Raw genomic sequence first — 14,892 nt, forward strand, 5'->3', positions numbered from 1 at the left:
TTCCCACAGAAGAACTTTACACATAGAACTGAACATGAATTTCATACCATAAAAGACAAACAACACATTAAAAAGAGTGAATATAGGTACCTCTAACAGGTGCTGCTACTTCTTTTTTAGGAACAGGTACTTTTTCTTCTGTAACAACCCTCTTGGGCTTCATGGGCACTTAAAACATTAAGTATAAGGAAATTTTACTGTCAGAAACAGGGTACCCAGCGAATGCTTGCTTTATTGTATTTTAAGGAAATAGAGTAATGCTGCAAGTGCCTCTCATATAAGAGATATGTGATTGTTCATTTATAAGAAACTTCATATTCTCCATGGAAAGGATTCTGAACCTTACTGGAATAAAAACATACAAAAGTACTCAAGGAGGTCTGAGGTAGCAGAGACCAAGTGTGAAGTGATGTTTAGTGTTCGGGTATCTCTGCTTGTATGAAACATCCTTTACTGAAAAGCTAAATTTACTTCTGGATAAGTATACTTTCTGAAATTGCAGCGAAGTTACTTAATACTTAGTAAAAAGCAGGGAAAAATGGTTAGACATTGAGTTAACTCTTTTTTTCAATCTTCAAAATGACTTTAGGATCAATAAACAGGTACTAAACTGTGATGAATATTGTTATATCATCACATCAATTTAGATAAGTCAGGAATGTGCCAAATGGTCACAGATTTTATATCCAAACATTCTATTTTATATGTATTGTAGCCATGTGTTAGGACACAGCCACTGTATAAGAAGCTATGGATATATTTTGAAATAACTTTTCCTTTTAAGATAACATTATCTTTTTATCCTGTATTTACAGATTTTTACATCCAACATCCACCTAACAATTAATATAAAAGACACAAAACAGTGAAGAAAAAAAAAAAAGCAAAACACAGTTGCTTTAGTTTTAAAAGAGACATTATAAAAGACCACAATCGAGGAAGGAAATTATACCTTTATCAGCTGGTTCAGTCACCTGCTCTTTTTCACGTTTGGTAATTGAAATGTGTATTTTTTCCTCAACAACTTTCTTTGCTTCTTCAGGCACTTTAAAGATATTAATTATTAAAGACCATTAAAACCAACCACACGAATATCATGTAAATAAAAATACATGAAACGCCGAGAAATGTAAGAATCAGCACCAAACAATATATTCAGTAAAGACAAAGAACATCAGACAAGGTAGTAAGACACGTTTATAGCACATAAGTAAAAAAGATGTTTTTGGTAGTTATTACGCTGCCATGTACCTTTGGGCGGTGGAGGTTTGAGTTTCTTAGGAATGGGCACTGGTACTTTTTCTTCAGGGACCATTTTCTTCGGCACTTTAAAATACCAATATTAACAGATTTTAAAACCTGAACCAAATTTCTTAAGAGCAGTAAGAAGAAAAAAATAAGAAATATGATGTACAACATAATGACCCCCCCACACACGATTGGTACACTGCCACTTCAACATGGATTTATAGTTGCACAGACATGTAGGGACCACAGGTCTCATGAATGATAATGTTTTTTCTCACTCTACCTTTAGCTGGTGGGATCTTTGGTTTTGTGGGAACCGGTTCTTCCTGGACAGGCTTTACTGGGATGGGCTTCTCAGGTTCTTTAAAAATATATACAAGGTATTTAATGTTAGACATTTTTGTTAGAATATAAAAAATGATATTTCTTCAATGGATACGAAGAATTAAAATAATATATCTTATCTACAGCATAGGCATAGCCTCTAGAGGTGAGTGAGAATCAGAGATCCAAGTAGAATAAGATGTAAAAGACCTAAAAAAGCTTTTATTGCTATTTCCTCCTTGCTATTTACTTCAGTTAGGTAATTGTGACTCTCTTTTACATATTATATTATCATTTCACTTCAGGTAGACAAAATCATGGTTAAACTCCTCCCCATATTATATTGTTTTTAAATTCTATTTGTAAAACTACATAGAACATTCTCAAAGTTAGGCTGTGAAACATCAAAAATAGAATAAGTGAAATAATATTGCTTCATTTTGAAATTCCAATAGAAACTTATTCCTACAGATTTGATCTTCACAAAGATAAAACACAATGGCTTGTGTTGGCTTTCTCTGTGTTTACTTTTGAAGCAGTCTTTGTTAAGTTTTGATGATGGGAACCCCGAGGGTAGGGTGTTTTCTCAATAGCCTATTATGTTTGATAATAACAAGCTTTAGGATGAGAGATGTTGAGAAATTTTTGATCATGTATTAGAATGATCAAGGGTGCTTGAAGATAATAGACTCTTGACCTTTTGGAGAAAGAAACGTAATGACATTTTCTTATAAGCAAAAAGAAGAGAGGAAATAGATTATGCCCAGAACCAAACTCTAACAGCAACTTTACGATTTATAGAGATTTTTTTTTTCTAGAAGTTATCCAAGAAAAAATAATTCTGAATTTGCCAAACAAAACAAACTTCTTTCCAAATTTCTTTGGACATTCAAAATTTTATCCTGTTCTATGGATTTTGCTCATATTTAATGTGGTTTCAGGTTTGCAGTTCAGCTCATACCTGTGACATATTCTTCATGTTCTTTATACTCTTCATAATGTTCGAATTCACGTTCCTCATACTCTTCATATTGATCATATTCTTCTGTTGGTTCATACTCCTCAAATTCTTTATAATCATATTCTTCATATTCCTCTTCCCATTGTACTGAAACAGTTTCTTCTTTCTGGGTATAAGCCCATTCTTTCTCTGCTGTTACAGTTACTTCTGGAATAATATTGATAACAGGTGCATTTTACTTGAAACCCATTTAGGGACCATAGTGACAATGTGCTGTGATCTCATTCCTTGGTGATGGTCTCATGCAATGGTTATGGGAGACCCTGACTGTCTTTTGCTGGCCAAGGTATTACAGAGTGTACATTTGCTATTTATAATTTCAAATGTTAGATTCCCTGCCTCTAGGCAACAATAAGCCAATAAAGAATGAGAGTCAAATTAGAAACTAACAGGCAAAGAGCTGTGTAGGTTCATGCTTCGTTTTATTATTTAGTCAAAGCACAATATACCTTTAGCTGCTGGAGGTTCTCTTTTTGGAACTTCAATGGATACCTTTTGTTCTTGAACAGCTCTTTTCCTGAGTTCAGTCACTTTAAAAAGAGTAATTATTAAAAGTGAATTGCAAGATTCAGAATAACATGTGTTAAGAGAACTTGTGTATGCACAATCCAAGGACAAAAAGGACAAAGATGACCATAACCATGCTTGTTGTTTAAATTTCTCATTTAAGTGGTAAGAAAAATCAAGAGACTTGGAAATAAACATGTTCTAATAAATATATAAATACTTTTTTCTAAGCTACTTAATACTTAAAAGACATTGTATAACTTTAAGAAGATCAAGTAGTATTTATAAAAGAAATGAAAAAAGACAACTAGATAGTATAAACAATGATTATCAAACAAGCATTAGACAGAGGGTTGCATCACATGAATAGTTTCTTCACATTAATTCTAAGTTGTTTTCATAAGCTCTACTGGTACAATGTAGAAAATTGAGGATTTAAAAATTTTTAATTTCATCAAAGGTTGCCACACAAAACAAGCATTTCGGCAAAGGAATTTAGTATACAGACAAAGACACATGAGAAGATAAATACATTTTAAGGGGAAGTATCTACACCTTTGTATGGAGTTTCACTTTTGTTTTTTTGTTTTTTGGTTTTTTTGAGAAGAAAAAACAGAATATTTTCTGGTATCAGAAATATGTAGTTTTGAGATGATACGGAATAGCATATGCATATTACTTACTTTGTAATATATATTTAAATTATTTTCTCTAAGGATCCCAATTCCACTAGATTAGTTATACCTATAAGCTTATTTTGATACCTAAAAGCTTATTTTGATTTTTGGAAAAGTTGGTATACCTTTTACTGGTGGCTCCTCCTCTTTTCTAGGCTTGAGTTTTGGAACTTTTTCTTCTGGAATAGCTCTCTTGGGTTCCTCAGGCACTTTAAAGACAGATTTCACTTTAGAGAACTGTTTTCCTCATTCAAACAACAAAAAGGTAGTTGTATAGTAGTAACTCAAACATAAAAGACTTGATATTTTCACGATTTCAAACATAAAACAACTATAACAATGACAACAAAAAACCAACACCCATAACTAGTGTATTTGGTAAAGAGAATAGGGTAGGTACAATATTCTGTGTATTTAAAGGCCCCATGTACCTCTTGGTCTTGGAGGCTCCACTTTTTTAGTTACAGCAACGTGAACTTTTTCTTCCTGGGAAATTTGCATGTGCCTCTCAGTCACTTGAAAGATAATTTTAGGATTACGGAGATATATTACTTAAAGTGGAATTTTAAAAAATGTATTAGCCAGAAAGTATTGTGATTTTAGAGTATAACAATTTTACAAGGTACACACAAATGAACTTCACAACAAGCAAGTAATAGTCAACCATAGACAAGGCAATAATATATCCTTGCGGCCAGCATACACCAATAACCTCCATATAGAAGGGGTGACCCAAGGACAGCAGTGAGAGGATGAGAAAGACAAGACATGTTTCTAGTTGTTGTGCTGGGGGGTTTCGTTTACCTTTGGTGGGAGGAGGTTCTTCTATCTTAGCCACTTTGGGAGGAGCCCTTTTTTCAGGAACTGGTTTCTTTGGCTCTTCTGGCACTTAAAAAACATTGCACAACACGGTCAGACATACAAATGTGAAAAACACTAAACATAGGCACACTTATTTTCTTGTTAATGTCATAAAAATTTGAAGAATGTATCAATTTAAGATTTCAAAAGACAGGCATTATTCAAGAATAAAGGACAGCCCAATATACCTTTGGCTGGTGGCACCTTTTCCTTTTTGGGAACTGCAGCAGGAATTTTCTTTTCTGGCACAATTTTCTTAGGTACTTCAGGAACTTTAGAAATATTAGGTTTAAGAATATTAGTTTGCATTACAGGAGGAGTGTAATTTTGGGGCAAAGAACTCACTTCATGAAAAGATCACACATTTACACAAACACTAATGTCTATAGTCAGTAAAAATGTTTACACATATATGCTGACAAAACTGAGGCAGTTATTCAAATTAAAGGCATTATTATAGCTATTAAGACAAATGGTATCCCATTTCTTTGAGAGAGAATTGTACCTTTAGCTGGCGGAGGCTCCTCTATTTTAGCAGGAGTTTTCGGTTTTGGTACAATTTTCTTCTCAGGCACTTGAAAAGATTATAAAATACATTTGTGGAAATGTCCAGATTTCTTTTTAATAAAAATTTAAGGAATATTTTTATTACACATGATATTTATCAACATTTGCAATACAGACAAAAAATCAACTACAAGAGGACATTAAGAATGGGACAAGCCAAACACATATGGGGCTATAATTAATCTAAGAGTTGGTCTACCTTCGGCTGGTTCAACGTCCACTTTCTCAGAAATAAAGTGCAGCTCTTCTTCTACAACATATTCCTCAGGCTCTTCCATCACTTTAAAGATATCAATTTCAAAGAAGATAGGTTGTAGTGTTTTTCATGTTTAATTTTAGCTGTACTTTATTATGTCAGAAAGTAAGTAAAATAGTAAAAGTTTAACACTTTCCAACTTCCTGATTGTTCTCATTTAAAATACCCAAAGAAGAAGATTTTAATCAAAGCATATGCCTTAATAAAGAGCATAGAAAATAAGTTTCAGTAATTTAATTTTTAAGTGTAACATAAAGATAACAATGCTTGTATTCACAGGAAGAACAGGACAAGCGCAAGACGTAAAAACAATCCTAGCGGCTAAGTTAACAAGAACACAGGAATTTGAAGACAAGTTTCAAAAATATACTTGAGGAATCATAAGTAGGTTCATAAGAAAGAAAAGACCTGTATTACCTATGAAAAACCTACTGAGGACTTGGAAACAAGACTTTTTCCCCAAGTTTTGCGAGGGTAGCTATGGTGGACGAGGTAAGAGCCTTCCTATGATTTTTGAGTCTATGTGTATAAGACTAATTATAGAATAGAAAGATCTAGTTACAAACACTAGGAGTAAACTTAACAGGCTACCCATCTTTTCCCTAAATCTTTGGGCTTAATGGAAACATAAGAATATCATAAAATGTCTTTCCTTTTAATCAGAGTCTATAGTACTAAAAGAAATGTATAATGTATAAAAAACTGAAATTATATTCATGCAATGAGAACTTTCCTTGTGTACATGTTATGGTTTCCCAAACATTTCTAGAAGGGATAGGACCCTCTTTGAATCCATCAGATTTCTGACTTATGCCCATCTTGGCCTTTCCCAGGAAGCACAACAGAACTGGTGGGCTTCCTCTAGGGAGTCAAGTCTTGCTCTGTTCTAAGCCATTCCATTAAGACTGCACATCTGGATTTCACATGGACTTTTCTTCCAAGTGGAGAAGAGGTGGGGCCCCTTTTGTTAGTCAGAGATACACTCAAGGGCATCTGCCTGTACAATTCTATTCATCTTTTCATTGGGAAGACAGTTAATTTACTGAGAAACTTAAGGATTGATCTTTAAAGCAGAGCTACATTAAAACTTTCTTAGTAAAGTTCTTTCAGCTATATAGCTTTAGCCAGAATGCTGAACTTTAGCAGTAAATCTAGGGGTGTCTTAATTCATTAAAAGGGTATCCCAACATTGAAATAAAGCTCGTTGTTCAATCCTAAGCTATAGAGAACTAGCTTTATAGGTATGTGACCATCTGAATAACAAATTGATCTAATGAAAGATATTACACGATTGTTTTCTCCATACATGGAATATTGGAAAGCCCTATGTGTTCAGTGCTTCACTCTCAAACCTGGCCTTGACTTCTGGAATGTAATAATGTATATAATTTCTTATTCATTTAAAATCTGTGAGTCAGGACACATTAGTGAGTTGTGCTATCAACACTGCTATTTGTTACCCACGTTTTAGACATTAGACTACCAAGGTGAAGATTATGCCAGTCCACCATACTGAAACCAAGTCCCATCTACTGAAAGGATAAATGTGTATGGAGATACTTGCACTATTAGTTACCTATAAATATGAAGGCTTGTTTCCTACAGAACCAAGTTAGAGGGAATGGACAAGGAGTACTTTGGATGTTTACTCTAATTAATGCTCCTGAGTCTTGTGTTTTGATCAAAAGATACATCAAATAAGACCAGTAGACGTTCAATGAATTTGTGTCACTTTCATTAATCTGATAAATAATCTATGAAGGAAAACAGCTTATCAAGACTCCAGGTCACGACTAGCTTATCTGCATTATTTACCTTCATATTCTGTAAGCTCCACTTCCTCCTCCTCCTCCTCTCTTTCCTCTTCTCTATAAACTGAAACATATACTCTTTCCTCTTCTTCTGAATAACTCCATTCCTCTTCTGCAGATACTTTAAAAGATAAGATTTACTTTAAATTCAGCCTGAATAGCCCATTGAAGTACTGATTATAACCTTGTGTTCCCTATAGATGGGTAATGTTCTTCTATCTGCTTAGTGGGTGGTTTCACAGTGCTTCTTCATTACAAGAAGGAGAGAGCTGAGTTCAGATGAGGGGACAGTACAGCGCAAGACTGAGAAGAATATTCAGATTATGCCCAGATGAGGCCACTTTCACAATTACCACATGTTCAGCACCCCACTCACCCTCTTAGAATGATTCAGGACCAGTGCAGACACAAAACATTCAGTCTCAGAGGCTACAACATACACTGATAAGAGCAAATTCTGAAGTAAACTATGTGGTAAGAAGACTTGGAGGAAACACATGCAAACTCATTTCTCCCCTCACTTCCGATTATATACCTTCGTGCCGCACGACCTCCACTCTTTGAGGAACTGCAACGGATAGTTTTTCTTCACCAACAAATCTTTTTTCTTCTACGACAGTTTCCTTAGAAACTTCAGCTTTAAGAAAGGATTAAAGTTGAAGCTTAAAAATCAAGAATCTTAACAATTTTCTCTCCCTAAAGTTTGGGGAAGATTTGCACAGTACACCACTTTCACTAGCAAGTTACATAACTTATCACGAGTACATACACACAAAAATTCTATCCAAGAGAGACAAAGGGTCAGTACAAGAAGACACCAGATAGGAAAAAGAATCCACCAGCTAAAAGATTTTTGTCAGAGGCTTGAGACAAATCCTACCTCGGGGAGGAGGGGCTCTCTTAGCAGCAGGAACTGGCACGGGAACTTTCTCCTCAGGGACAGGTTTCTTAGGCAGAGCTAGCACTTTAAAAACATTGTGCACTTTTAGAACTTCTGTGTTATCTCATTGAAGACCATCACAAAACACAGATACACACTCACGATGCACATATATCACAAGACTAACAAAATCATCGTTTACCTAGGAACATAATATTATAAAGATGGTTCTTGGAAAGATGGAGAGACAATACCTTTTCGTGGTGGAACTTCTTCCTCTTTCCGAGGAACAGGTCTTTTTTCTTCGGGAACTTTCTTCTTTAGTATTTCTGGCACTTAAAGGATAGTATTTGATTTTAAAATTCTCAGAAAGGCAAAGTAAATGAGCAACATAGAACTTGCAGGCCCATTAAAGAAGATATGCAATTAAAGAAGCTTGACGGGAAGACGAGGTTATTTTGTGGAGATGGGATGAGGTTACCTGCTGGTGGTGGAGATTCCTCCCTTTCAGTGACGATGGTTATTTTTTCTTCTGTGACAACCCTCTTCTGTACTTCATGAACTTGAAAAGACATTCATTTTTAGAGTTAACTTTATATTTTCCAAAGTAGCTAATGGACAGTTATTTTGTAAGAAAGTAGGCAGGTGGACAGACACTTTTGTTGAATTCTTACACCATAACACATTCATTTTTAATGAAACAAACTAAATTAGATAATTAAACACAAAAATGTTTTATACTCAAGACATAAAATCAGGGCTTCCTTACTAAGCAAGTCATTGTACCTTTAGCTGGTGGAGCTTCCTTTTTCTTTGCAACAGGAATAGGAATCTTTTCTTCAGGGACAGGTCTCCTGGGCACCTCTGGGACTTAAAGTTTTTAAAATAGAACGTTAGTTCATTCATATGTCACTTTTTTTTTTTCTTTTTTCCCCGTACGCGGGCCTCTTACTGTTTGGCCTCTCCCGTTGCGGAGCACAGGCTCTGGATGTGCAGGCTTAGCGGCCATGGCTCATGGGCCCAGCTGCTCCACAGCATGTGGAATCTTCCCGGACCGGGGCACGAACCCGTGCCCTCTGAATCGGCAAGCGGACTCTCAACCACTGCGCCACCAGGGAAGCCCAGCCATATGTCACTTTTATGAATGGATATAGCCACACACACACAAATCTTTACATACTTTACTAATGTTATAGGTTTTCTATGCACTGGCAAAATAACGCACAAAATTAAACTATAGTTTTCTAAAGGTCGCATGTGGTAAATGTCCCAAGTAATGTTACAGAGGCATTTATGTGATGAAAAACGAGTTATAAGGGCTTCCCTGGTTGTGCAGTGGTTGAGAATCCGCCTGCCGATGCAGGGGACGCGGGTTCGTGCCCCGGTCCGGGAAGATCCCACATGCCGCGGAGCGGCTGGGCCCGTGAGCCATGGCCGCTGAGCCTGCGCGTCCGGAGCCTGTGCTCCGCAACGGGAGAGGCCACGACAGTGAGAGGCCCGTGTAACGCAAAAAAAAACCAACAAAAAAACCCGAGTCATATACACAGAAGGATGTGCACAGAATTCATTCTTTCTTTATATATTGGTATGCTTTTGATAAAAACAAATTAGTCCAACACTGTAAAGCAATTATACTCCAATAAAAATACCAAATTGGTCAGTAATTATATAAACAATATAGAGTGTGGATACCGTATATAGAAAAATCCCTTTACTCTTTGTATTGAGAAATGGAATCCATAACAACAATGAGTATACTTTATCTAAGACTATCTTAGACTAAGATGTCATTAGAATGGTTGCATCTATATAATTATTATTGTTTTTCTATTTCTCTTCTGAATTTTTTTTTTTTTTGGTGCACCTGTAATGTCTATAAAACTCAGGAAATCCTCTTTTGCTAGGGTAGCCCTCTCAGTATGACATCTGTGTGTCAGTGACTTTGGGGAGTTCTGTGTGCAAAATTTTGTGGGTATGTACATATGTGCTTTTCTCTAAGAGGTTCCATAGTTTTCAATAGGATCTATGACCCAAAGAAGGTTTACAATGGGTTTAATTTATCTATTCTAAGTGTTGATGATGTTGAATTTTTAAGTGGCTGATGTAGTTCTAACAGCATGCATTATCGATAGTAATTTTTTCCATTTTAAATAAGATATTGGCAATTTTTTTGAACATCTGCACCTCTACACTTGCATTTGCAATATCTTTTTTTTTTTTTTTTTTTTTTTTTTTTTTTTTTTTTTTTGTGGTATGCGGGCCTCACTGTTGTGGCCTCTCCCTTGCGGAGCACAGGCTCCGGACGCGCAGGCTCAGCGGCCATGGCTCACGGGCCCAGCCGCTCCGCGGCATGTGGGATCTTCCCAGACCGGGGCACGAACCCGTGTCCCCTGCATCGGCAGGCGGATTCTCAACCACTGCGCCACCAGGGAAGCCCTGCAATATCTTGATGTAATTTTACAGATACACATTGATACATGTATATATTATGTTATGTATACATGGGATGTTTATACATACATGTTACTAAGTGTATTTATTTTCATGTATAAATGAGACATGCCTCTGAGTCTCCTCCAGGAGTGACCAAGAGGCTTTGGTATCAGTACTGGTTTTAGTAATATAACCTTTTCATTATAATCATATTTTATTTTCATATAACCATTATATTTTAATGATTAGATAATCAGAAATCATTCTTAAAAATCATTTGGTTAAAAAAAAGACCCTAAAGAAATAAAAACTCTAATTTGAAAAGATACATGCACCCCAGTGTTTATAGCAGCATTATTTACAATTGCCAAGATATAGAAGCAACCTAAGTGTCCATCAACAGACGAATGGATAAAGAAGATGTGGTATATATTTCCAATGGAATACTACTCAGCCTTAAAGAAGAATGAAGTGCTGCCATTTGCAAATACATGGATGGACTGGGAGGGTATTATGCTAAATGAAGTAAGTCAGAGAGCGACAAGTACTGTATAATATCACTTACATGTAGAATCTAAAAAATACAGCAAACTAATGAACATAACAAAAAAGAAGCGTACTCACAGATATAGAGAACAAGTTAATGGTTACTAGTGGGGAGAGGGAAGGGGGGAGGAGCAGTAGGGGATTAAGAGGTACAAACTATTAGGTATAAAATAAGCTACAAGGATATATTGTACAACAGAATACAGCCAATATTCTATAATAACTATAAATGGAGTAGAACCTTTAAAAATTGTGAATCATTATATTGTACACCTGTAAGTTATATAATATTGTGCAACAACTGTACTTCAATTAAAAAAAAAATAATGGGCTTCCCTGGTGGCGCAGTGGTTGAGAGTCTGCCTGCCGATGCAGGGGACACGGGTTTGTGCCCTGGTCCGGGAAGATCCCACATGCCGCGGAGCGGCTGGGCCCGTGAGCCATGGCCACTGAGCCTGTGCGTCTGGAGCCTGTGCTCTGCAACGGGAGAGGCCACAACAGTGAGAGGCCCACGTGCCGCAAAAAAAAAAAAAAAAAAAAAGAATAAAAGAAAAAGACCCAGAATTCTGAAACAGCCAAGAGTTTGAGAAAGAGAGAAGCATATTTGATTAAGGAAGAAAATGGAAACACTGAGAAATCAGGCAAAAGAGAACACTTCTTAAAATGTATGAGCCTGCTTTCTCCTAAGCTGGATGATACTGGATCTCTCTATAACTGACCAGATGTGTGCAGTTTGTTAGTTCATTGCCTCTACAAAGTAGTGTCTTTTATCACTAAAACCCCCAAACCAACCAAATCCAAAAAATTACAGCAAGAATTAGCACATTTGAATCCAAACATCCCTATATGAAAGTTCCCTTGACTCACTAATTAGATAATTGCAACATTTATGGCAAATGTCAACGTTCAGTTAATATCTCAAGAAACATGGTGAAAGTAAATGCCAAAAGTTGATGTTTCCAACTATTTAAGGGTAGGCATTATTGACTTTTCAGAAGAGTAGCAGTTCCCAGAAGCACTGTGTACATCTTTACCTCATTAACATTCAGTTCTGCCAAACACCCTCCTGTTAGTCTTTGTATCTTGTCATAACTCATGAAAGTTTTTTGTTTTTTTTTTTTAATTAAGAAAAAGTCACATAGTTGAGGGCTGAAAGTTTTTCCTAGAAACATGCCCTGTAGAAAAGGAGTTTCACAAATATTTCTTCTTTCTCTAGGAGAGGGAAGATATTAAAAATTTAAGACAGCAGTTTGATAGAGTTACTTTTTAAAAGTAACTTCTTTGTTTTTTTGCGGTGCGTGGGCCTCTCACTGTTGTGGCCTCTCCTGTTGCGGAGCACAGGCTCCGGACGCGCAGGCTCAGTGGCCATGGCTCACGGGCCCAGCCGCTCCGCGGCATGTGGGATCTTCCCGGACCGGAGCACGAACCCGTGTCCCCTGCATCGGCAGGCAGACTCTCAACCACTGCGCCACCAGGGAAGTCCAAAAGTAATTTCTTTTAATGTTCAGTATCACAAATAATGTTATGTCGAGTGTAGCCCCCGAAGCTGACAAATAAATGAAAAACACAAGGGGCATGTAAAAGACACAACGTAGACAGCAGAGTAAGTATGAAGACTGTATAAAACAAAGCACTGGCATTTGGGGCAAAGGGTCAGCCCGTTATCAGTTCTGGTGTACCTTTTGGGGGAGCGGCAGGTTCCTTCTTAAGCACAGGAACTGGCTTTTTCTCCTCTGGCACAGGTTTCTTGGGAACTTCAGGAACTTTAAAGACACCATTGTTGGAACAATTGAGAACTCTAATCTCCTTGTGAGACATTTAAGATTACATTAAAGCATAAATCCTCAGTAAGAGTGTAAGAATATAGGAAGTAATTTAATATCAAGCATGTAACTTGTGATGAAAATACACGCTAAATACATCAATACCATACAGACATTACATATATTACATGAAGCGGGCAAAGACCCAATCAACATGGTCTGGAGTCTAAAGTATTACTGACATTTGTGTAACATATTACCACAAGTTAATGAAATCAACATACACAGAATTAAAATATATTACAAACGGTTTACAGATACTATCTCATTAACACACAGAGCCAATAGAAAAAGGTACAAGAAGACAGACATTTAGAAATTTTTTTCAAAAATATGATTCTACCTTTGGCTGGTAGAGGCTCCACCTTTTTAGGAAGGTGGGGAACAGGGACTACTTCTTCTGAGACTGGTTTCTTGGGTGGCTCAGGGACTTTAAAAAAAATGAGTCGATTTTGAGAAATTGTGCATTTTGACAAGGCATATGTTGTTGCAAGACTTAAAGAGTAGACATTCTGATTTTATACCAATTGAATGCAAGAAAATGTCGTGTTAATCAAGGATTAAGGGCAATGAACTAGTGGCTAATTAGAAAATGTGACTGCTACTCATTTTTAACTGAAGGAACCTCCACATTCCTAGGAACAGGTAGGAGCACCCCTTCCTCAGAGGTGCCAGTGCCTGTTCCTCAGACACCAGTTTTAGAAACTTTACTTTTATAAAGCCGCAGCATTAGAACAACTGCATTCAATTATCTTAAATAATTTTTGTATCCTAAATGTTTAACAATTTGACTGGGTGTAGGAGAGGGTCGGTGGAGGGAGGGGAGCCCTAATTTGTAGCCACTGCCAGTTTCCAAGTTCCAGCCTCTGTGGTGGTGCAAATACATGCATCCTGGCTACCAACGATGATGTCATTGTCTCGGAGTTGGGAAGGGATGAGAAGTAGCACATAATTATCCAGTATTTCCACAACACAGAGGCAATCAACATAACCTCAGAAACATAGATAATAGTAAAATAGGAAAATAGTAATAAGTTTTGAGCATTTATTACCATAGTTTTAAATATAACTTATATAATTTTATATAATTTAACTTTTAATCATGGAGGCATTAAATACTGGGTAGAAAAATTCCTGAAAATTTAACCATCAGCTCTGGTGAGTGGGTATGAGTTGGCTCCAGGACACTGTATTTCTTTTCTTAATATATTTAATTAATTAATTAATTAATTTTTGGCTGTGTTGGGTCTTCGTTGCTGCACGTGGGCTTTCTCTAGTTGCAGCGAGCGGGGGCTACTCTTCGTTGCAGTGAGCGGGCTTCTCATTGTGGTGGCTTCTCCTGTTGCGGAGCACGGGCTCTAGATGCATGGGCTCAGTAGTTGTGGCTCACGAGCTTAGTTGCTCAGCCGCATGTGGGATCTTCCTGGACCAGGGCTTGAACCCGTGTCCCCTGCACTGGCAGGCGGATGCTTAACCACTGCGCCACCCGGGAAGCCCCCAGGACACTATTTCTTTTTCTAAACAGCTGGCCACTAGATTGTAAGCTCCATGAAGCAGGGAACAGAGCCTCCAGGAATTGTCATTCCTTTCTCCAATACCCTCCTTATGGTCTTCTCATCTCCCTATGATGTCATCTGCACATAGTGGCTATAGGTCTGTGGACTGTGACTAAATTTATTATTTAATATTAACATATTCAGATATTTACTTTGGAACTTTTGAAAGATTTTAAACTTAGAATAAATCACTAATACCTTTAGGTGGAGGCTCAGTCTTTTTGGAAACAGCAACGTGAATTTTCTCTTCGATAACAGTTTTCTTTTGTACCTCAGGGACTTTAAAAAATGTACATTTTAGTTCCTGGTATGCCATACTGTGGGTGGTATTGCAATTTACAAAGAATATTGAAATACAAATTAAAGCAGACAAATGTGAAGT

General features: G+C 36.9%; 1 protein-coding gene across 1 annotated transcript in view; it reads right to left on the minus strand.

Moving 5' to 3' along the window:
* TTN (titin) overlaps positions 1-14,892 on the minus strand; it is a 283,596-nt gene that overhangs the window by 149,428 nt on the left and 119,276 nt on the right. Inside the window, exons 117-137 of the mRNA XM_067026386.1 lie at positions 14,709-14,789; positions 13,298-13,384; positions 12,811-12,894; positions 8,939-9,022; positions 8,634-8,714; positions 8,407-8,487; positions 8,153-8,236; positions 7,808-7,909; positions 7,277-7,393; positions 5,405-5,485; positions 5,144-5,212; positions 4,827-4,910; positions 4,582-4,665; positions 4,209-4,292; positions 3,903-3,986; positions 3,043-3,123; positions 2,534-2,740; positions 1,532-1,609; positions 1,252-1,326; positions 953-1,045; positions 91-168 (exon numbers count right to left, since the gene is read on the minus strand). Coding sequence (XP_066882487.1) covers positions 91-168; positions 953-1,045; positions 1,252-1,326; positions 1,532-1,609; positions 2,534-2,740; positions 3,043-3,123; positions 3,903-3,986; positions 4,209-4,292; positions 4,582-4,665; positions 4,827-4,910; positions 5,144-5,212; positions 5,405-5,485; positions 7,277-7,393; positions 7,808-7,909; positions 8,153-8,236; positions 8,407-8,487; positions 8,634-8,714; positions 8,939-9,022; positions 12,811-12,894; positions 13,298-13,384; positions 14,709-14,789 — 1,899 coding nt within the window. The remainder of the gene's footprint in view (positions 1-90; positions 169-952; positions 1,046-1,251; positions 1,327-1,531; positions 1,610-2,533; positions 2,741-3,042; positions 3,124-3,902; positions 3,987-4,208; positions 4,293-4,581; positions 4,666-4,826; positions 4,911-5,143; positions 5,213-5,404; positions 5,486-7,276; positions 7,394-7,807; positions 7,910-8,152; positions 8,237-8,406; positions 8,488-8,633; positions 8,715-8,938; positions 9,023-12,810; positions 12,895-13,297; positions 13,385-14,708; positions 14,790-14,892) is intronic.

Source organism: Kogia breviceps, chromosome 2 (assembly GCF_026419965.1).
Source record: "Kogia breviceps isolate mKogBre1 chromosome 2, mKogBre1 haplotype 1, whole genome shotgun sequence".
In the NCBI taxonomy this organism is placed as follows: Eukaryota; Metazoa; Chordata; class Mammalia; order Artiodactyla; family Physeteridae; genus Kogia; species Kogia breviceps.